The sequence below is a fragment of the Heptranchias perlo genome, chromosome 33 (assembly GCF_035084215.1).
Source record: "Heptranchias perlo isolate sHepPer1 chromosome 33, sHepPer1.hap1, whole genome shotgun sequence".
Classification (NCBI taxonomy): domain Eukaryota; kingdom Metazoa; phylum Chordata; class Chondrichthyes; order Hexanchiformes; family Hexanchidae; genus Heptranchias; species Heptranchias perlo.
In genome coordinates, this window is record NC_090357.1 from 8,900,781 (window position 1) to 8,923,542 (window position 22,762).

The window sequence follows — 22,762 nt, forward strand, 5'->3', positions numbered from 1 at the left end:
CAGGCTGAGGAAGAGGATGATGCAAAACTGATTTTCTACAGCCCCACTGTGCAATTACAGTGTGACAAGTTTACATAGATAGTTCCATTATAAATGCAGACGTACAAATTTATTAAGGAAAAATTTTGATACAAAAAAGCGCGACAAAGTAACAACAACAGGGAATAAGGTTTTGCAGACAGGAAGTAATTGCAGATGTTAAAATTTGTAATATATTATAGATAGAAGAGTGTCTTATAATACACTAATGCTGAGTGTATTTCTAAAACTGCTGTCCAATTCCTTGAACAAACAATCAAATGGGATATTTTTCTCTATCCGTTAATGTTACTGGAAATGTAATGAGTAAAATGTGGACCCACTTGGTGTTTTTTTTCATTAATGTTAGTGAACCGAGGGAAATGTATTGCCAAGGTCAACAGATGTTCTGAAAGTGCAACATTTACCCCGTTCCTTTATTGTTCTGTGCAAGTGCTTTCAATCACAGGAACTGGCCAACAAAAATCAGATGCAAGTTTGTCTTTATATGGGAAAAATCAAAACCGCCATAAAATTACCACAAAGTCACAGTAAAAGCAGCCGATTATGACTACCTCTCTGTGCAGGGACATGAAACTGGGGTCAATCCCTGTTATCTGTGTCACAGGAATCAATTTCATTTCAATAAGCTGTACGTACTATTACACAGCTGCATCCTGTATAAGTAGGCAAGTGACTCGACACTTGGCAAAACTTCACAAAAGAAATGCTGTGTAGTGTGCACTGCAGCTTTCCTTTTGTCTGGTTTCATGGCACGAGGGCCGATTAGGTTTCATACAAGACAGCAATTGAAACAACATTTAGGCAGTGAGCACCAAATTTCACTAAGTAGAACGGCACCCAATAGCTAAGAGAAGTCGCATTCAAAAAAAATGGCGGCCTGGTGACTCAGCACGTGAATGGACAAGCATGCTGAACTGCAGAGTGGGATCCCCGCCCATGACTTTCCAATGTTCGGGGGACTTTCTGAGTGGAGGGCAGGCAAAGCCGAAGGAGCAAGAGGCAAAACTGCAGGAGCGGAGAGCAGGGGCAAAAATGCAATTCGCTACCTTCAGGATGGACATTGTGAGAAAAACGGCTTGCATTTCTATAGTGCCTTATCACACCCAGAAATGTCTGAGCTCTTCACATACAATTAATTATTTTGAAGTGAAAGTGACCAGTGCAGGCAAACATTTTTGAAAGAAAGAATTTGCATTTTACAGAGTGCATTTCACATCATCAGTACAGCCCTATGCACTTCAAAACCAATGAAGTTCTTTTGAAATGTAGTCACTGTTGTTTTGTAGGCAAACACAACAGCCAATCTACACACAGCCAGGTCCCACAAATAGCAATGAGATAAATGACCAACAATGTGTCTTTGGTGGTGTTGGTTGAGGGGACACCAGGGCAATTCCCTACTCTTCTCTGAGTAGTGCCATGGGTTCTTTACACCCATCTGAGATGGCAGAGGGGGTCTCAGTTTAACATCTCATCCAAATGTCGGCACCTCTGACCAGTGCAGTACTCCATCGGTACTGCACTGGAGTGTCAGCTGAGATTATGTGGTCAAGTCTCAAGTGGGGCTTGAACTCACAACCTTCTGACTCAGAGAATGCTACCACTGAGCCAAGGCTGACACTTTTCATACAGAGTAAGACCCCAAACACAACAAGGTGAAAGCCCATTTCCCCAGTGTTTGGAGGTGTTGATTAAGGGGACAGTGATGGCCAGAACACCCCCGTTTCACCATTTCTACTTTGGCAACTACTTGAACGCACCAAGAATAGATGAACCGTCACTACCATCATCAATAAAACCCGACCACATCAATATTCCGCCACGATTGTAAGCCTGTTCAACTACTTTTTTTGTAATGTGTCTGGATGCCTGCTCCTTATGCCACAAAAGATATTGAACAATTTCCAGAAAAAGATTATTAAATTTTACAAGAAAACAAATAATTAAAGCATCGTTTACATAGAACAGCTAGGCCAAAAATATTATGGCTTCCATGTGGCTGTAGGAATTTAAAATGAGTGTTTTCCTGATGTGTACATATGTATGATTTTATAAATTCCGCAATCCAATTGAACATTCAGCAGTTAAAGTAAAGTCAGCCCCCCTTCACACTGAGTAAAGCACCTTGAATCTCATCCAGATGAATTCCTAATAAGTTTACCTAACTGATCTCAGTAAATCTCTAATGATTGTTTCTGAGAGTGTCAGCAACATGCATGATCTCTAATAACCAATGGCTTAGAGAAAAAAAAAATCAAAGGTTTGTTAACTGTGTGTGGCCCTGGCATCTCAAATGTCGTCAGCTCACCATCAACCTTGTATAGAACCTTGGTTAATCCACACTTAGAATACCAGGCAGTTCTGGTCTCGATCATAAAAAGGATATAGAAGCACTGGAGATGGTGTAAAAATAAAGATCAACGAGGATGATACCAGAACTGGGAGGTTACAACTATCAGGAAAGATTAAATAGGCTGGGGCTCTTTTCTGTAGGAAAGAGAAGGCTGAGGGGTGACCTGATAGACGTCTTTAAGATTATGAAAGGGTTTGATAGGGTAGAGGTAGAGAAGATGTTTCCACTTGTGGGGGATACCACAACTAGGGGTCATAAATATAAGATAGTCACTGATAAATCCAACATAGAATTCAGGAGAAACTTCTTTACCCAGAGTGGTAAGGATGTGGAATTCGCTACCACAAGGAGTAGTTGTGGTGACTAGCACAGATGCATTTAAGGGGAAGCTAGATAACCAAATGAGGGAAAAAGGAATAGAAGGATATGCTGATAGGGTTAGGTGAAGAGAGGTGGGAGGAGGCTCCTATGGAGCATAAACACCGGCACAGACCAGTTGGGCCGAATGGCCTGTTTCTGTGCTGTAAATTCTAAGTAACTCTAGGTTAAAAACAAACATTAGGTGCGATAATTCTATGCTTCCACTGACGTGCAAATCTATCGTCACTCTGCTACACTGGTGTCAACAGTGTGCGGCTCTCTCAGCTCAGCAACCTTGGGCATGTTCTGTCACAAATGAACACTCACCTCACTAGATCAAGGGGCAGGACTGGGGCAGACCCAGGGTGCCTATGGTTTCAGTTCTGCTGTTGTTCAACAGGTTTCACTGAAAACCTGAATCACTAGCACCTGCACATTATACGGCTCGAGAAACAAGCAGAAGAATTGGACTCCTGGTTTTAAAGTTTTAGAAATTTCTAGACAGCTCACTCAAATACCAGACTGCCCATCCCAAAATTGGTCAGGTAGTGCCCTGACACCAGGGGGGTGATTTTAAACCCCAAGAACGGGTGGGTTGAGGGCGGGTGGGAGTTGAAAATAGTTGATTTTTTTGGGTAGCAACTGCAAAATCTTAGGACTTGGCATTCCCGGTGGGAAGCCTGTACTTTTCCGTGCCGACGTTAAACCCGGAAATAAAGCCGGGTTGCGGTCGCGACCCAAAAAACAACTATTTTCAACTCCCACCCACCCCTGGGGTTTAAAATCACCCCCCAGGTGTTTTTTAAATAATGGCTAATTAACTTATTTGTGGATTAGGTAATCAGGGGCAAATCCCATTGGAAGAGGTGGGCACTGGCCACTATTTAGTGTTTAGGGTTAAGGTGCTATCTTCTCTCACTATATGGTGAAAGGGATCGTAGAATGTGTGTATGAAATGTAAGGACTTTTCCTAATCAGGTCTGAGCAAAACCTGATTGTGTAAAGAATAGGCCTCCAGTTGGCTGAGGTGCGTGCCTGGACAGAATTCCTCAATTGGCTGCAGACTCTGTTGCTTCAAGTGTCAGCCTTGGCTCAGTTCATAGAATTCTCATCTCCAAGTCAGAAGGTTGTGGGGTCAGGCCCCACCGCAGACTTGAGCACATAATCTAGGCTAACACCTCAGTGCAGTATTGAGGTTTGCCAAAGATGCGACCTTTTGATGCGTTACTAAACCGAGGCCCCCCCCATCAGCCAGCTCAGGTGGATGCAAGAGAATCTATTCAAAGAAATAATGTGGAGATGCCGGTGATGGACTGGGGTTGACAATTGTAAACAATTTTACACCACCAAGTTATAGTCCAACAAATTTATTTTAAATTTCACAAGCTTTCGGAGGCCTCCTCCTTCCTCAGGTGAATGGTGTGGTAATTTCCACACCATTCACCTGAGGAAGGAGGAAGCCTCCGAAAGCTTGTGAAATTTAAAATAAATTTGTTGGACTATAACTTGGTGTTGTAAAATTGTTTACAATTATTCAAAGAAAAGCAGGGGAATCCTCCCAGTATCCTTATGAACACCACTCAAAATAGATGCTATGCTCATTCATTCATTCATTCATTCGCTGTTTGTGGGACCTCACGCTGCGTAAATTGGTTGCCACATTTGCTTATAAAACAGTGAATGTGCTTCAAAAGTAATCCATCAGTTGTAAAGGGCTTGGGACATCCTGGGGTGCAATGAAATGTTATATAAATACAAACTCATTGGTTAGCAAATGACATCCTTCAGAATGGGTTCCATTTTACTTACCTGAGCTGGGATGGTGGCAATGATTTATAAAATGCAAATGATGGGTTAGAGCAGCCTTGGTACAGCACCAATTTAGAACATTTTATCATCGTTGAGGGGTTTTGATACAGTAATCTCTCAACTCCCTCGAAAGCTAAGAGCCGCTCAACTTGCACCATTAGCGGCAGTGCCTTCAGCTGCCTTGGCCCTAAGCTCTAGAATTTCCCCCCTAAACCTCTCCGCCTCTCTCTCCTCCTTTCAAGACGCTCCTTAAAACCTACCCTCTTCGACCAAGCTTTTGATCACCTGTCCGAATATCTCCTTATGCGGCTCAGTCTGAGTAAAACCTGATTGCAAAAGGAATAGGCATCCAATTGAATTTTGTTGGATGATGCTCCTGTGGATGTAGGTTTTTTTAGTGAATGTTTTTACGCTCAATGTGAAAAATGGAACTAGTCACCCAGTGGCTGCATCAAGAACTCCCAGGTGATCAAATATAGGATAAAAGGAAGCAGAGTAAAGATGCTTTGATTCCAGCTGAATGGTGTGCCATGACCCCAGCCTCAGTACAGCATTCCTACTGCACCTGTGGGAACATTCCCATTCCCCACACCAGCCATTCAGGTCACCTCTGATGGTGCTTTTAGGCTCTACAAGTTCAACTCCGCGTGAAGCCGAAACTGCTTTGTAACAACACTGAGTCACACCAGTGACTTAAGCACAAAAATCTAGGTTGACACTCCCGGTGCAGTATAAAAGGGTGTGCTACACTGTCGGAGGCGCCATCTTTTGGATGAGACGTTAAAACGAGGCCCGGACTGCCTTCTCAGGTGGACGCAAAAGATCCCATGGCACTATTTCGAAGAAGAACAGGGGAGTGCTTCCCAGTGTCCTGGCCGATATTTATCCCTCAATCATCATCACTAAAACAGGATTATCCGGTCATTATCACATTGCTGTTTGTTGGAGCTTGCTGTGTGCAAATTGGCTGTCGCATTTCCTACATTACAACAGTGATTACACTTCAAAAGTACTTCATTGGCTGTAAAGCACTTTGGGATGTCTTGAGGTCATGAAAGACACTATATAAATGTAAGTTCTTTCCCTTTCTTTCCTGAACTTGGGAGTGTAAACCAGGTGTGAAATCAATTTCCTTGGTTCCAACATTGGATTAGGTCCTGGTACTGTATTCAGACTGTATTCACACCCTTACAGCAGTGTTGGCAAGAAGCAAAACTGCTTTGCACTAACTTAGTGTAAATGCACTTTGTGACACTTTGATACTAATGGCCAATCGCAAATTGAGCAGTTGTGTACCCCAGTCTCTCATTCATTGGCAAGTGGGTTGGCACTGCCCAAACATTTTAGCACAATAATCCTGCCCCTATAGGTTAATCTCAATCCTTCCCCTGGGTCCTTTTGGCCCATGTATAATCCTGACCTGGCAAGTGACCCCGGTCAACTCTTCCTTGCCTGTCTGTGCAGAAGGTAACTTTTCATTCACTTAGTAAAGAGAGCTGTCCTGGTCAAAGTATACTCACTGAATTTTTTTTTTGTTGAAATACCTACGTGAAAGGTCAAGGAGCAGGAAAAATGCCGAGATAAATCTAGCAACGGTTAGGTGACAGCAACCGAGGATGTTAAATGTATGTCGACTCCAGGAGGAGGAAGGAAAGACCAAGGAAGGTAAGCAGTTTCACAATTCTGGGGAACTCATTTGTGACCAACACTTGTCAAGTTGCTTTGGCAACAAATTCAATGTTTGTTTTAAAAAATGATTCATTTTTGCATAATTTGTGGCAGAAATTTGCAGAAATATTTTCTGGCTTCATGTAGCTGGAAGATGTTGAGCGATTACAGATTTGGTCGATAAATATTAAGCAGAAACAGGTTTAGAGTCAATCAAGGTCAACAAAGAAATTAATATTTAATTGGTTTTGTATAAATAATCTCAAAGTGATTACATATTAGTGTTCACCATTAGCAGTCTACAGATTAATATAGGTTTGGATATTTAGAATAAAACTAGTGTTATTTAGCATTTCTCATGTCACGACATCTCAAACACAAACTATGAAGATAAGTAGAGAGAAGAAACAAGGCGAGATTGTAAATATTAGCAGGTGATTTTATCCCGCCAATTCCAATTCCAGTATCACTGGCAGCTTTAAAAGCTCCGTAAAGTTGGGAGCGTTTATTTTGAATAGATGTCACATGTTTAAATTTGCTTGCTGAAAAGTACTTCAAGCAATCATTTAAGCTAATATTGAAGTCAGAAAGAAAACTTGCTGATATTTTGACTCGTGTGTTTCTGAAAGAATCCCCATGTCTGAGGAGAGGAAGTAATTTAGAGTCAGGTTAGGCTCTCCTGATAGCTTGGTGGGTAAGTGAATCATTCGGGGCGATACTGATCCACGGAGACTAGGAAGGTCTCTGCGTTAATCCCTAATCCATGCCGAGTCAGCTGATCTCACTCAGAGCAATGGTACAGGCAGTACAATTGCAATCAGTTTCTGAGTCCTGGGACATGAATAGACGAGACAAAATAAATTCAGCCAGGGTTCAGATTGCTATGCAGTGACTCCTGCAGTAATGTAAAACTGCAAGGGCACAAAGAGCAGGTTTGATTAAAATAATGCTTGGCAATGATGCCATGGTCAATTATGCTACCAACATACAAAGAATGGCAAACCAGATGGGAACTGGGGGCGCCTGGCACCCATGGACCCTAGCCCAGTACGACTCACCAATTTCAGAAAAAGGAAAATCGGAAACAGGTCAGGTGAAAGCCCAATAAAGTTTGAGGTACTGATGTGTACACATACACCACTTAGCCGAGCACATCTCGGAGAAGAATTGTGGGTTCCAAACCTTGTCCTCCTTCTTTGGTACATGTTGGAGCTGGAATGTAGTATGCCACCATGTTGCCAACTTTGTTTAAATCATACACTTGATGCTTTTCCATGAAAATTGTGTTTATAATTCCACTTGAAGAACCATAATTCATGGAAATGGTCCATTACTCACAAAACACCAGCTGAAGTCTACAGCCGGGAAAAAAAAACATTTGAGGAGACAAGTTCGTCTTTTAAGAAAAAAGTCATTAAATAGATTGCTCAGCTCCTAGAAAAGAGAGGAACTTAAAAAAATGTTCTCATTAGCGACAGGGGCAAAAGCATAATAAGTTGTAAAAAAAAAGCATGTTGTAATTGCAATTTTATTTGAAGCCAGAAGCTGCCAAGTTCTGCATCTCCCCCAGTTCAGTGGCTGAGAAGAGTCGTCGAGAGCAGATATAAGTTCTCAATTGCTCTTCAGATTAGGAGTTGAAGGGTTGGGAGAGATAAATGATGTTATTAAGTACTTGGGGATGTTTCTGATCTTTTTTTTAATAGTTACATTAACTACAAGCACATTTACAAGTACAAGCTGAAGGTTACCTTTGACTATACATAAATCTGTTTTGCAAAACGCAAGGCGTAAAACTGGTTCAACAAAAGATGGCAAAATTTAACCGTGCAACATTTTCATTGATAGAATTCTTACTCCCTCACGCAGTAATAACATGATTGAGTGACTGCTTCAAAAGAAAAAGCCAGGCTTTCCTGGAAGATAGCGAACCCCTGTAAAACCCAGATGCGGAGACAATGTAACAGTGGTAGGAAAAAAGTCACTTAAAAATACAATTTAGACCATGTGGACAAGATGGTGGCATACCTCATTCAAACTCCAGCGCATGCCAGAGAATGACAAGGGGCGGACATCATTATTCACCGCATGGTGGGTTCATAATCTCAACTGCCTCATCATGCAGGGGCCAAAGCCGAGCTGAGATGCTTCTCTAGAGGGAGGGAAGGTGGAGGGCCAGTGACCCCCTGGCTGCTCTCTCGAATCTCCTAACGACCAGCTAGACCACAGCAAATGCCTGGGAGCCTCGACTCTTGTTTAGTATAAGACTCAAGCAAAAGTAGGAAACAAAATTCTGCCTCCCCCTTAGACCCATCTTCTTCTGCAAATGGCCTCATCAAAAAGAACGCACCTCCAGCAACACAGCACTCCCACAGTACTGCACTGAATTTAAGCCTAGGACTGTGAGCTCGTAAGGAAGAGAAAAAAGCATTAAGTTTGATACCCTTGCCCAATTAATTACTCTTCATTTTAAAATTCTCATCCTCGTATTCAAATCCCTCCACGGCCACACCTCTCCTTATCTTTGCAACCTTCTCCAGCCCTACAACACTCCAAGATCTCTGCGCTCCTCCTATTCTGGCCTCTTGTGCATCCCGGATTTTAATCGCTCCACCATTGGTGGCCGTGCCTTCAGCTGCCTAGGCCCTCAGCTCTGGAATTCCCTCCCTAAACCTCTCCGCCCTCCTTTAAGACCCTCCTTGAAACCTACCTCTTCGGCTAAGCTTTTGGTCACTTGTCTTAAGATCTCCTTATGCGGCTCGGTGTCAAATTTTGTTTGAAAATGCTCCTGTGAAGCGCTTTGGTACATTTTACTTCGATAAAGGCGCTATATAAATGCAATTTGTTGTTGTGCATAGGTGAACAGTAGTTGTAGTTCAAACACTTCCCAAAAAAAAGTAAATAGACAACTCTCTCTAACCCCCCCCACCTCTAAGTCAAGAGAGCTGAGGCCAACACAGCTCAGGCCAACTCCTGGTCTGTAGGAGCTCGGCCCACAAGAATTATTGAGTTACTTTTGGAGGTTTCTGAAATTATTTGCTACAGTATCTGCTTGGTTCAGTTGAAAGCACTCTCACATCAGAGGCAAGAAGGTTGTGGGTTCGAGCCCCACTCCAGGACTTGAGCACATAGTCTAGGCTAACAATTCATTGGAGTACCGAGGCAGTGCTACATTGTCGGAGGTGCCGTGTTTTGAATAAAACGTGAAACCAAGACCTTGATCGCCTCTTTAGGTAGATACTATTTGAAGAGCAGGTTGTTCTCCCAGTGTCCTGACCAGCATCTGTGCCTCCACCTACATCAAAATGACAGATTGAATAGTCTCATTTGCTGTTGTAGTGTTTGCAAATTGTCTGCGGTGTTTGCCTACATAATGACGTTGACTACATTTCAAAAATATATAATTAATTGGCTACGAAGTGCTTTGAGGTATTCTGAGGATGTGGCAAAGTGTCATATAAAATCAAGTTCTTTCTTTCAGTTCCCTTTGGTGGGTTAATTACACAGATCATGCATGCCCAAAGCTATTATTTTAATGAAAAGTTTTTTTTAAAACATATTTTGTTCTACTCTAGGGGTTACTGCAGGGGTTGGCATGAGCACATATTCAGGAATGAAAATACATTGGCAAATTCCCATGTGAAAGCAAAAAAAAAATTCCAACTCCATCATTAACGGCAGCTTCCAAATGGGGTTAAACTTGCCCACATTTGCTCAAATTCTACATAATAAATCACAAAATTGACAGACATTGTGGAGTGACTCCCTTCCATCAGTCCATACTAATATTTGGGTTTCTCAAACTACCTCAGAATAGTATAAGTCACAGAACAGTGAAGTGGGGGGTGGGGAGAAAGGGGAGAGAGAGAGAGAGAGAGAGAGAGAGAAACAGCCGTAAGCATAGCAGCACAGTTATAAATGTATTCAATACCCTGCCATTCAGTCTTTACCAGCAATCTGCAATAAAACTGCTACAAACGTGGAACCTCCATCTTGTTTTGTTCATGATTTAATAATCCAAACTTGATTAACGCCAATGGGAGCGAGGAATGAGACAGGCCCACAAATGGAGATGCTGAAGCTGCACACGTGCCATTCCGGATGGCTAGAACAGGGTTTTAAAAAAAAATGATTCACCCTCCCTTTGCTTTGACAGCAACATTTTGTCCTTTTACTTTGTCCCTACCCCCTCACACACACCACACACTCAGAAGAAAAAGGGAGAGAGATCACCACTTGATGGACTGAAAGCATTTGGGCACGGGTAGAAAAGTTCCTTTGTAAATAATCCCAAGTTAGAACACTAAATTACTGAAAATAATAATTTTGAGTCAAGATCAGTGCTTGGGCCTCAGCCAAATAGGTCAATGACTTAGATGAAGGGACTGAGTATAATGTATCCAAGTTTGCTGACGACACAAAGCTAGGTGGGAAAGTAAGCTGTGAGGAGGATGCAAAGAGGCTGCAAAGGGATATAGATAGGTTAAGTGAGTGGGCGAGAAGGTGGCAGATGGGGTATAATGTGAAATTATTCACTTTGGTACGAAGAGTAGAAAAGCAGAATTTTTTTTTAAAAAAAGGTGAGAGACTAAGAAATATTGGTAATTAGAAGGATTTGGGTGTCCTTGTACACATGTCACAGAAAGTAAACATGTAGGGACAGCAAGCAATTAGGAAGGCAAATAGTACGTTAGCCTTTATTGCAAGGGAGTTAAAGTATAAGAGTAAGGAGGTAATGCTGCAATTATATAGGGCTCTGGTGAGACCACACCTGGAGTACTGTGTACAGTTTTGATCTCCTTACCTAAGGAAGGATATACTTGCCTTACAGGGGGTGCAACAAAGGTTCACTAGATTAATTCCTGGGATGAGAGGGTTGTCCTATGAGGAGAGAAACTCTGGAGTTTAGAAGAATGAGAGGTGATCTCAGTGAAATGTATAAAATTCTTAGAGGGCTTGAAAGGGTAGATGCCGAGAGTCTGTTTCCCCCGGCTAAAGAATCTAAAATGAAGAGTCATAGTCTCAAGACAAGGGGTCGGCCATTTAAGACTGAGATGAGGAAAAATTTCTTCACTCAGAGGGTTGTGAATCTTTGGAATTCTCTATCATAGTGGGCTGTGGATGCTCAGTTGTTGTGTATATTCAAGACTGAGATCAATAGATTTTCAGACACTAAGGGAATCAAGGGATATGGGAATAGGGCTGGCAAGTGGAGTTGTGGTTGAAGATCAGCCATGATCTTATTGAATGGCGGAGCAGGCTTGAGGGGCCGCCTGGCCTACTCCTGCTCCTATTTCTTATGTTCTTGAGATCCACGTCATGGTTTGTGGCTTATGGCTTTAAAAAATACTTTTTATACAGTTTAAGGTGCCAAATTGGTGATGGCCGAGACGAGACAATAACTTGTGGAGTGACATTAATCCTGAAAAGTAGGCATGATAAAAAGCAAACAGTCTCACGTGAATAAAAGTTGTTAATTTCAGGTTTAGAAAGTGTATTGCACAGAGTGACGATATAAACGGAAGCTAGAGCAGTTTAAAAGTCAGGGAACTCCTCATTTTCTTGGAGTGGTGACAAAGTCAGCCAATAGGAAGCTGACCTGTTCTGTCTCGCTCTGGTTTCAGAAGTAATGTGAGGAGGCTTTACTTCTAGAAACTTAGAGTTATCTTGCTGTTGTACAGCTGTAGACATGCTGGAAGCTTGTGAACAGATAGCAGCCAGTGCAGGATATTGCACTAAGTGGTGGCACTACGAGCCTCAGATTCCTCTCCTCCAATTTTCTTCCCTCTTCACCTGAAGTTGCTGACTCCATGCGTGTGGTTCCATGGGTGCCATCTGGTACCTGCCTAAGTGTCTATTCACGTGAAAGCCGTGACAATGAATGTTGGTAGGCCATTTGACTGTGGGTGGCATCATATGGAACTTTATCCTGTTCTCACCCACCCACTTTCGTGCAGAGGTCACAGAACAACAATCAGGAGTGGGAACCCTGGTGTATTTTCACTGTTCCTACACGAAACTAGTAACAAAAATAATGGTTGTGCCCTAACCGCTGCCCCCAGTGAGGCCAACCAACTTAGTACAGACAGAGGATCAAACCTGGAATATGTTGCTCTGTGCGGCTACATCAGGTGATACTTTTACTCACTAGGTTTTTGAGGAGCCCAGGCACAAGGCGGCTCTATTTCACAATTTTGAAGGATTAATTATAACGGCCTGATCTGCCTCAGGAGAAATTACATTGTCTAACACGAGGCTCCGAATTGCTGGTCAGTGAGTGGAAACAGCAGTGACCACTCTGTTGCCAAATAATGGCCTCATACGGGTTGCGAAACAAAGTTTTCAACATTCAAAGGCAGGCTCCAATGCAAACCACAGCTAATAAACTGTAAATTTTTTTTTTAAGTTGACAGTTGAAAAGTGAATTTAGGGTGACATGCCAATTGAAATTCTTATTTATACAGTGTTAAATGAAAAATATCCTGCACAATCCAGACACTGCCCTTTTCAAAAGTGTTTAAAATGAGCTTGCGATCTGCTTTTCCATCTCATTTAACCCCCAGTTAATTAAAGTCCCGATTGACTGCTGGTTCAGTGCAATTTACAGTCCTGTGGGATGGACTTACATATAATAGTAAACAGTCTGCAGCATAAAAACCTTGTTAAGTAAATCTTTGAAATGCACTCAGCTGAAGGCTCCAAAAACCTTTACCTAATTAGGCTTTGGCTTGAACTTTATAGGACATTATGAAGTCCTATAGGAATGAGATGGGAAAAAAAAAGGTGCGAGAAAGAGTATGCAAATGCTTTAAGCGCTAACTGCAGAAGCTTTTGCTATTGAAAGGCGGCAATGTCTGAGCTATCTAGTACTTAACAATATTTGCTTTTTCTTGAGTTTAACCTCCCACCAAACTTCTTCCAAGTGTCAGCTTGGCCCAGTTGGTAGGACTCTTGCCTCTTGAGTCAGAAGGTTGTGGGTTCAAGCCCCACTTCAGAACATCAGCACAATCCAGGCCGACACTTCAGTGCCTTACCGAGGGGAGTGCTGCATTGCCGGAGGCGCTATTTTTCAGAAGAGGAGGGGATGTTAAACTGAGGTTCTGTCTGCCTGTGCGGGTTGACATAAAATATCCCACGGCACTATCTGAAGAGGAGGAGGGCAGCTCTCCCAGTGCTGTTAATCCTTCAACCAACACAACCAAAAACGGATTAGCTGGTCACCTATCTCATTTGCTGATCATGGGACCTTGCTGTGCACAAATTAGCTGTTGCATTTGCCTACATAACAATAACTTCAGAAGTAAACCACTGGCTGTGAAGTGCTTTGGAGATGTCCTGAGGACACGAAAGCTGCAACATAAATGCAAGCTCTTTTTTTCCCCCCCCCCAATAAAGGCAGAAAGAGCTAGGGTTTAACATCTCTTCCAAAGGACCAGCTCCTCCCACAGGGTACCACTCCCTAATAAGTTAGCTGGTATTTTCCTTACACTGGAGTGTCAGCCTAGTTCGTGCCCTCAAGTCATGTTGTCGAGCTTGAATCCACAACCTTCCAACGCAGAGGCAAAAATCATAGCCAAGCATGTCACCACCACCACCACCACATCTTCCAGTTCTGATGAAAGGTCTTCGACCTGAAACGTTAAGTCCGTTTCTTTCTCCACAGATGCTGCCTGACTTGCTCAGCTGCTCCAGCATTTTCTGTTTTTATTTCAGATTTCCAGCATCTGCAGTATTTTGCTTTTGATTACGTGTCACCACCGTCAGGGAAGAAACAGCCTGTTCTGTTCTTTTAATTAAACCATAGCACCGCTTTAACACTTTAGCTGTTATATATCCGTATTTAATCTCCTGCGTTAATTTCTCAAAATGCAAAATAAACTACAATAGTCCAATACAATATCAACACGTCAGCTGGCCACAGTTCAGACTGTGTTTGTTTTGGGCAATCATTTCACTCAATTTAATTCAGACAAGCTCCTAAGCCTTCACATTTGTTACACTATAGCTGGTCAATGGGAGGTGCATAAAAGGAAGCCCAAGGTGACTGACCATCTAATTCCCCTTCTCCTTTTCAGGGTAGGCACCCATTCTTCACTTGGCACCTCTCCATGATGGGCATAGCTAAAATCTAAATAGGAGGAAACTATGCTCAAATCTGCCACATCCCTCCATGCCACAGAATGTTTGAATACCAATGTGTTCAAGTCACTGCTGTCGGTCTAGACCAGGGTTTTACATTCTCCAAATAAATCTCTTGTTCAAAACCCTCAAGTCACTCATCTGTAATAGGTAGGTGAGGACGATGATCGAGGCACCCTGGACCCATTGGCACTCATGCTATTTTAAACAAGATTTAGTCTTACTGCATACTTTACTGATTTGGTATATTAATTTCTATTAGTTTCCGACCTCCAAAGTCTCCTCTCCTTGCCTTAAAGTTTAAATTTAAACCATGGCCATTGAGCACCCTTTGGTACCTCACTCAAGTGGGCATTTTCCTCAAGTGTAAGCGTAGAGAGGGTATTGTTAGACTATTTAACTTTTGGGGTATCACAACTGAGCCCAATCAACACAACTTGCATTTATATAGTGCCTTTAACATAGTAAAATGTCCCAATGCTTAACGGGAGCATTATCAAACTAAATTTGACACATAAGGAGGTATTAGGACAGGTGACCAAAAGCTCGGTCGAAGAGGTAGGTTTTAAAGAGGAGAGGGAAATTTAAGGAGGAAATTCCAAAGCTTAGGACCTTGCCACCAATGGTGGAGTGCTTAAAATCAGGGACGGGCAGGAGGCCAGAGTTGGAGGAGCGCAGAGATCTCAGAGGGTTGTAGGGTTGGAGGAGGTTACAGAGATAGAGAGGGGGAGAGGCCATGGAGGGATTTGAAAGCAAGGGTGAGAATTTTAAATTCGAGGCGCTGCCAGACCGGGAGCCAAAGTAGGTCAGCGAGCACAGGGGTGATGGGCGAATGGGACTTGGTTTGAGTTAGGATATGGGCAGCAGAGTTTTGGACGAGCTCAAGTTTATGGAGGGTGGAAGATGGGAGGCCGGTCACACAAGTACACTTTCCAGCATGGGTCACTGGATTAAAGATCACGGTAGAACGTTGGCAAAAGCTTCCCTCCCCAACAGAGCCCAACTATAACATCCCACTGCCTGCCCCAGCTGAAATCAGCTAACTCAGTACAAGACTATGGATCTGACCTGGGGCCTTCTTGTCTTGCATGACACTGTGTGGTATCTTTACCCACTGGTGGTGCTCTTGATTACAGATTTTTAGTGAACAGTCTCTTTACAAAAAAAAACAACTGCATAATATTTGGATCAAGTCCCCATCCCCCACCCACAGAAGAGATTTGTGCCATTAGTTTTGTAAGCCTGCTTTTAGAGAGGTCAGCACAGCACGTTTATTCACTTGTGAAGGTTGTCAATTCAGACAGTGCAGCACTCCCTCAGTACTGCACCGGAGAGTCAGCCTAGTTTATGTGCTCAAGTCTCTGGAGTGGGGCACTGAACCCACAACCTTCTGACTCAGAGGCAAGGGTGCTACTACCGAGTCAAGGCTGATACTTTATTGATATATTGATTTATATTGATATCCACCTCCCTTCCAATTTTTCTCCTCTCTCGTCTTTTGGATGAGACAGTAAAATCGAGGTTTCTTCTGTCCCCTCAGGCGGATGCAAAAGATCCCATTCCACTATTTGAAGATGAGCAGGGAAGTTCTCCTGGTGTCCTGGGCAATATTTATTTCTCAATCAACACCTCCAAAAACAAATTAACTGGTCACCTATCTGATTTGCTGTTCATGGGACCTTGCTATGCACAAATTGGCTGTCACAATTCCCTATATTACGACAATGACTACATTTCAAAAATATTTCATTGGCTGTGATGCACTTTGGGGCGTTCTTGTGACTGCCTTCCTTTTTGCCAGTATTTGACGAGTTGCTTTTTCGATTGTTTGAGAGATTCAAAAGACTAATTCCCAAGTAGAAACTTGTAGCTTTAATATGAACAGGAACCAGTCAAGGAGAAGAGTATCTGAATGACTCACTGACAGCGTTAAATGAGCATCCTGAAGAGGGGGGGGGGGGGGGGGGGGGAGAGAGAGAGGGCAGTGAAGAGAAAGATGAAGATAAAAAGAGGAAACGGGAGATGAAATGTCATGAACACAATGCTCTCCACTCCTGACAGAGACCTGAAATGATGACTGTGGAAAAGGTACAAGTCTTTAAAAATAAAAAATCAGCCATGGCACTGGCAAAAGTGCTTTTGAACTATAAACAAGCAAATTGAAACTCCTTATAGTTTTTACAGTTTCAACAATTAGAATATCAGGAATTTCTATCATTGCTACACCTCTATAATCAATGGGAAGGGTTTCCTCTTGTGCTCCCTGTCCCAACAGATTAGCTGAATTGATATTATTTAGGGAGTGGAATATTTAGATTACATCATAATGGATTAGGTAATGTTTAGAAATAATCATACGCAATACTTTAACTCTGGCTATTGCTGTACGCAATATCAATCTAAGAATATAACAGAATGTACACCACTGCATCCTTTAGTTTGCTTAAAAAAGTTTTGACTCAAGTATCTCCTGATAAAGAACAATAAATAAGACCATGTTTGGCAGCAGTGTCTTGTTCAGTCTGTTTTCCATTGTACTTTTTAAATAGATCAACTATTCAGACTACATGACATGTTGCAATACATTCCTCTCTCAAACTTTGCTTCAATATTCTTTAGCTTAAATGTCAACCTCATAAATGGCTCCTTTTCCTTAGGCATTGTTCCCTTTACCTTCAAAGCTGCCATCACCCCTTCCTCAAAAAAAATCTACACTCGACCCTTCTGTCGTTTCCAACTACTGTGCCATATTCAGCCTCCTTTTTCTCTCCAAGGTTCTGGAACGTGTTGTTGTCAGCCCCATGCTCGCTTCTGCCAACATCCGTTCCTCAAAACCTCACAGTCTGGTTTCCACCCTGCCCACATCACCAAAGATCACCTTAGTCAAAGTCACTATTGACATCTTCAGTGACTACATTAACCCTCCTTTTTCTCCTAGACACCTCTATGGCATTTGACTACTCCATCCTCCTCCAACATCCCACGCTGTCTAGTTCGCTTCAGAGGGACTACCTACCTGGTTCCACTTCTACTTGTCCCAGCAGAGCTCGCACATCGCCAATGTTTTTTCCTCCTGGCCAACATAGTCACCGCTCCACTATCCCAAACAGGGTGCCATCCTCGGCCCCTTCCTTTCCTCATTTACCGCTCGGAGACGTTATCCGCAGACATGGGGTCAGTTTTCACACACATCTTCCCGCCGAAAAACTCCAAGTCCTTGTCCCTGACTCCATCTCCCTCCCTGTTGCTTGTTCAAGTTGGTGTCAATATGAGAATGAGTCAGTACTAACACAGGCATGAGTGAATAAAATCGCAATTATTTTCCCCCTTTGTGGGGAATGGAGAAAAATAAGAGTGATTTTTCTTTTGTTATTGAGCTTTATTAAAAAAACAAAGATACTATACTTTACAACGTGGACACGATCCTATGAAGTACAGGAAAGTGAATAGAACGGAGAGCCCAATAACTGTTGCCATATAGGTGTATGTATATATTAGAAAGCATGCTCAAGTGAAAGGTGGACAGACTGACCAATCCATCCGGGTATTTTTCTCTCCCTTACACAGACTGGCAAAATTCCAAATAATTAATTATATATGAATGAAACTGGGGCACAAATACTGTGAATCAAGCCCACTGAACATAGCGAGAACTGATCAGATGTCAAATGCTGAAGTAATGTTGCTCCCAAGGGTCACACCCTCAAATATTGTGTCATATTTCTGAGAATCATAAATACAAACATGCAATTATTAAAAACAGTCCCTGCAAAGGCTTCACCCAAACGTATGAAGAAACCTTGGTGGAGTGCTGTACTTTGGGAACTCAGCCTTTCATTTCAGTTGCTCAATAAAAGATCTATTCACATTTCACCTGTCTGGACTGATTAGGCTTTAATCTGTGAAAGCCATAAAGTGGATGGAGCTTAATTGCCTGCATTCTCTGCATTCACCTGTAAGCAACATTACAGCAAGATCAAAGGCTTTTCAGACTCTATTCTTCAAATACATTTATCATCAAGCCTTAAAAAAGAACAAACGAACTAGCAGGAATGCAGAAACACAGCAAATACAGAGACTCGACAGTGCCAACTGCAATGGTGAACAGGTCACATCATTTCTCATGGTCTTTTCAGGTCATTTTGACTTACACAGTTCATCCCATTTGCTTGTTTTGAAGAGGGTATCGCCAACAGATACAAAAATAAATCCTGGAACGATTTACAAGGCGAGATGTTCTTTATCGTCAAGTAGTTTTTGTAAGCAATCTCTGCAGGAGTCCCCTTTTACCATTTACTCTTTGTATCTTGACATTTAGCATTGCTAAACTATGAAGTGTACCTACCATTCATTATTAGTATGCTTGCTTTCTATTTTCTTCATCAAAAATAAAGTCATATCGTAACGGCAGAAAGATATTGCCCAATATGTAAAATACTAGCAATTTTTCTTACTCAATGATCTTGAATGCATGCCCATTATATTTTTTAACCAGATAATGATTTCCCCCTCCTACCTTGATCTCAGTTTTAACTAAGTGTCAGGTACTGAAGAGCACAGCATCAACGTGCAGACTTACAATGCTTCTCATCATTTTGTCGCCACTGCTGAAGGTGACCGCTAACATGGAGGCACACTTCTCAGCGTAGAATGGCATGCGTCCTTCTTCATCTACTGCCCCTGGATAGAGACAGAACAAAGGGAGACACTATTAAAGAGCAGAGCGACAGAACTTCAGAAACCAGTGCTCAATGGTGCAGCAGGTTTATACTGTACTAGTTCTACCTCGGGAATTAAATTCCAGCACTTAACCTTTTCTAGAAGGACCTGTGTACTATAAATACAAAAGTATTTTTTAAAACTGTAGGGATACCTAGAATACAGGTTGCATAGACTAGGCTTGTATTCCCTTGAGTATAGAAGATGGGGGGGAGGGGGGATTTAATTAAGGTGTATAAGATGATTAAAGGAGTTGATAGGACTTATTCTGGTGCAGGAGTCCAGAATAAGGGGGGCATAACCTTACAATGAGAACTAATCCATTCATGGGCGATGTCAGGAAGCACTTCTTCACGCAAAGGGTAGTGGAAATCTGGAACTCTCTCCCCCAAAAAGCTGTTGAGGCTGTGGGTCAATTGAAAATTTCAAAACTGAGACTGATAGATTTTTGTTAGGTAAAGGTATTAAAGGTTATGGAACCAAGGCGGTTAGATGGAGTTAAGATACAGATCAGCCATGATCCAACCGAATGGTGGAACAGGCTTGAGGGGCTGAATGGTCTACAGTGGCCCAAAGCAACCTCCAGGACAGAATCAATTTTTCAGCAACTTTATAATTGTTTGTATAAAAATACAAGTTATAATGGCAATGTAACCAGTGATGATACAGTATATTTTGTCTAGAGTTTAGATTCAAAAACAGCACAACTAAGGTTAGATTGCATCAGTTAAAAGAGACTGTAGGGAGACAAATCTTTAAATGAAAATAAGACTTTTAGAATTTTTTTCCCCCGATTGCATCTGCTTACAGCCCACAACCATCCTCAACTGAGGAAGCAGACAAGATTGCTGAATGCAGGACCCCACCAATGCTGCCCTGACACAGAGCTAGGGGTGTCTGAGAGCAGCACTGGGTAAAACTCCATATTCCCTCCCTTTCTATGGGGAGGAACCTCAGTCCCAAGCGCTGCCTCCCCACAACAAAGTAGTTGAGATCAGTACCTTAGTGAGCAAAGGAATCCTAAGCACCAACCCATGATCTACCACACGCTGGTGCGCCTATATGCACCACTGGATTGGGGGAGGGGGGGTGGAGGGGCAATGAAGGAAACATGTTCTCTTCCCTTTGGCATGGGTTATGTCCCCCTTTCCAAATCCCAGACTCCCACCACCCCCACCCCCCAACAATTCTTTACATTGGGTTATGCCACTGCCACACATAATCAAAGTGGGACATTTTTTAATATTGATTTTCTGATGTCGTGATCCTGCCCCTATTATCTTTTAAGAGCTCTTGGATTATGGGAGGCAAGCTATGCTCCCCGGCAGGAGTGAAGCAGTGTTGGAATAAAGAAAAAAAGCAAATATACAGGTCAGTCAGCATCTAAAAGAGAGCGATAAAAGATAGGCTAACATTCTGGGTGGGACCCCACATCAGCTCTGATGAAAGGTCCCACTCGAAACATTAACCTGTCTGGCTCTTTCAGACGTGGCCCCATCTGCTGTGTATTTGTGGCATGTCCTGTTTTATTTCAGATTTCCAGCATCCACATTTTATTTTTCACGCGACTGGCCTTAAAGTCATTACATTGAGTTGAAAGCCCTACCTCTCTCACGATTAAAACCAAACAGCCTGAAGAAAGGTGACACGGACCAGATTCCAACCACAGTTCATCAGTGACACACATTGCTCACTCTTCGCCTCACCTCCAACCGGCAGTAGGTTTGTCAATCATGGGGTTACCAATCCCTTAACACAAAATGGCTTAACATCTCAATAAATTACTTCAGGGCAATTTGGCACTGTAGAGATTTATGGTACAAAAAGTTAAAAATAACCATTATTTTTGCTATGGTTTATTCCCAGTGGATACTTCAGCATGTTTAAATATTTACTTGGACATTCAAGGGATAAAGTCTAGAAGTGAATTAGATTTATAGTCAGTTGGACTGGTACATTTCAAGAAGAACTGACATCCCCACAGTTAGAATATTGGTTGGGGGAATAATAAAAATGTCACCCGTTCTTAAAAAAAAATAAAATAAAACCTATAACTAGAGATGGAGACGAGACCTCAGTTTTTGTCATTTTCACAAGAGTAATTTAAGGAGGATCTAATTACATATACACGTAAGGATCACTAATAAAAAATTCTACATTTTGCTTTCTGTTTGCTCAGGCAGTAAGCTTTAAAAGCTGGATTAGATGGAAACTGTCAATTTGTATGATATAAAATGAACAACTGTCATTTATACAGTGCACCATTTTCAAGGGAGATAGAAGTTATTTTCTGTGTTGCCGTTTAACGCTGGTTAAAATTTTTTTACTCAGACAACAAAAGGTCTCAAACTGGGTGAAACTGGAGTTAAGACGCTATTCTTACACCTCTCGGACTTGAGTTTGAATCCAGTTCAGATAGACAAACTAATGGTGGCTGCTGCTTGTTTTAAGTGATCTTGGTTTCATAGGAACAGGAGTAGGTCATTTAGCCCCTCGAGCCTGTTCCGCCATTCAGTGAGATCGTGGCTTCAGCATGAACAGTCTCAAGCCAGTTCCAGCTGTGCCTAGCAAAGCACAGAACCCCCTGGAATCCAGCACTGATCGGAAAGGATTCAGTAATCTTGGTTGAAAGAAGGAAGAAAAACTTGGTTATTTTGCGCTTTTCACGCCTTCAGGACGTAACAAAGCGCTTTACAGCCAATGAAGTATTTTTGAATTGTAGTCACTGTTGTAATGTAGGAAACGCGGCAGCCAATTTGCGCACAGCAAGGTCCCACAAACAGCAATGTGACAATGACCAGATAGTCTGTTCTTTTAGTGATGTTGGCTGAGGGTTAAATATTAGCCAGGACACCGGGAAGAACTCTCACGCTCTTCTTCGAAATAGTGCCGTGGGATCTTTTATGTCCACCTGAGAGGAGGACGAAAGACAGCACCTCCAACGATGCAGCACTCCCTCAGTACTGCACTGGAGTGTCAGCCTCGATTTTGTGCTCAAGTCTCTGGAGTGGGACTTGAACCCACGACCTCCTGACGCAGAGGCGGGACTGCTACCAACTGAGCCATGGCTAACACCACAAAGCTGTTTGCAAAGCTGATTCTGGTGTGAAACAGGAATGACACTGAAACAATAGGAGATGGAATTTCTAAAGCTTGAGTGGTGAACTGGGACAGCTGCATTGCAGATGGGCAAAGCCACATCTAACCTGGGTAAGCTTGATGATGTAGGGAAAATAAATGTTTAATTCCTGTAACAAGCCTGCCCAGAAGAGAGGAAAAGGTGGCCTTGAAATGGTTAGACCCAGTCTATCAAGTAACCAGTATCTGGGAATCATCTGAAAAACTTTTTTTTTAAAAACCCAATAAAAAAAGTACAACTAAACTGCCTTATGATGGTTTATAGAGTTACAAGAAGTTTCTAATGAGGGCAATGTGTGAATATTTTTTTTAAAATCGTAAGGATTGCTCTAAGACCCATGGGTTTGTAAAATAAAACGAACATTGTACATTTACTACTCCTAAAGAGACACAGTACAATCACTGTGTGCAATGGCACAAAATGGTATCGCTGTACTTGTCTGACCATATTGAGCTGGAGTACTGGGGAGAAGACCTCTCTAACCTGACTGACTGTCCAGTGAAGGAAAACAGACCATCTCTTCCTGCGCAGACAGA

At 42.4% G+C, this 22,762-nt stretch overlaps 1 protein-coding gene across 2 annotated transcripts in view; it reads right to left on the bottom strand.

Annotated features, from left to right (window-relative positions):
• LOC137301457 (proprotein convertase subtilisin/kexin type 7-like) overlaps positions 1-22,762 on the bottom strand; it is a 205,557-nt gene that overhangs the window by 115,263 nt on the left and 67,532 nt on the right. For both annotated transcript variants that reach the window (XM_067970958.1, XM_067970959.1), the window contains exon 8: positions 18,948-19,048. In XM_067970958.1, coding sequence (XP_067827059.1) covers positions 18,948-19,048 — 101 coding nt within the window. The remainder of the gene's footprint in view (positions 1-18,947; positions 19,049-22,762) is intronic.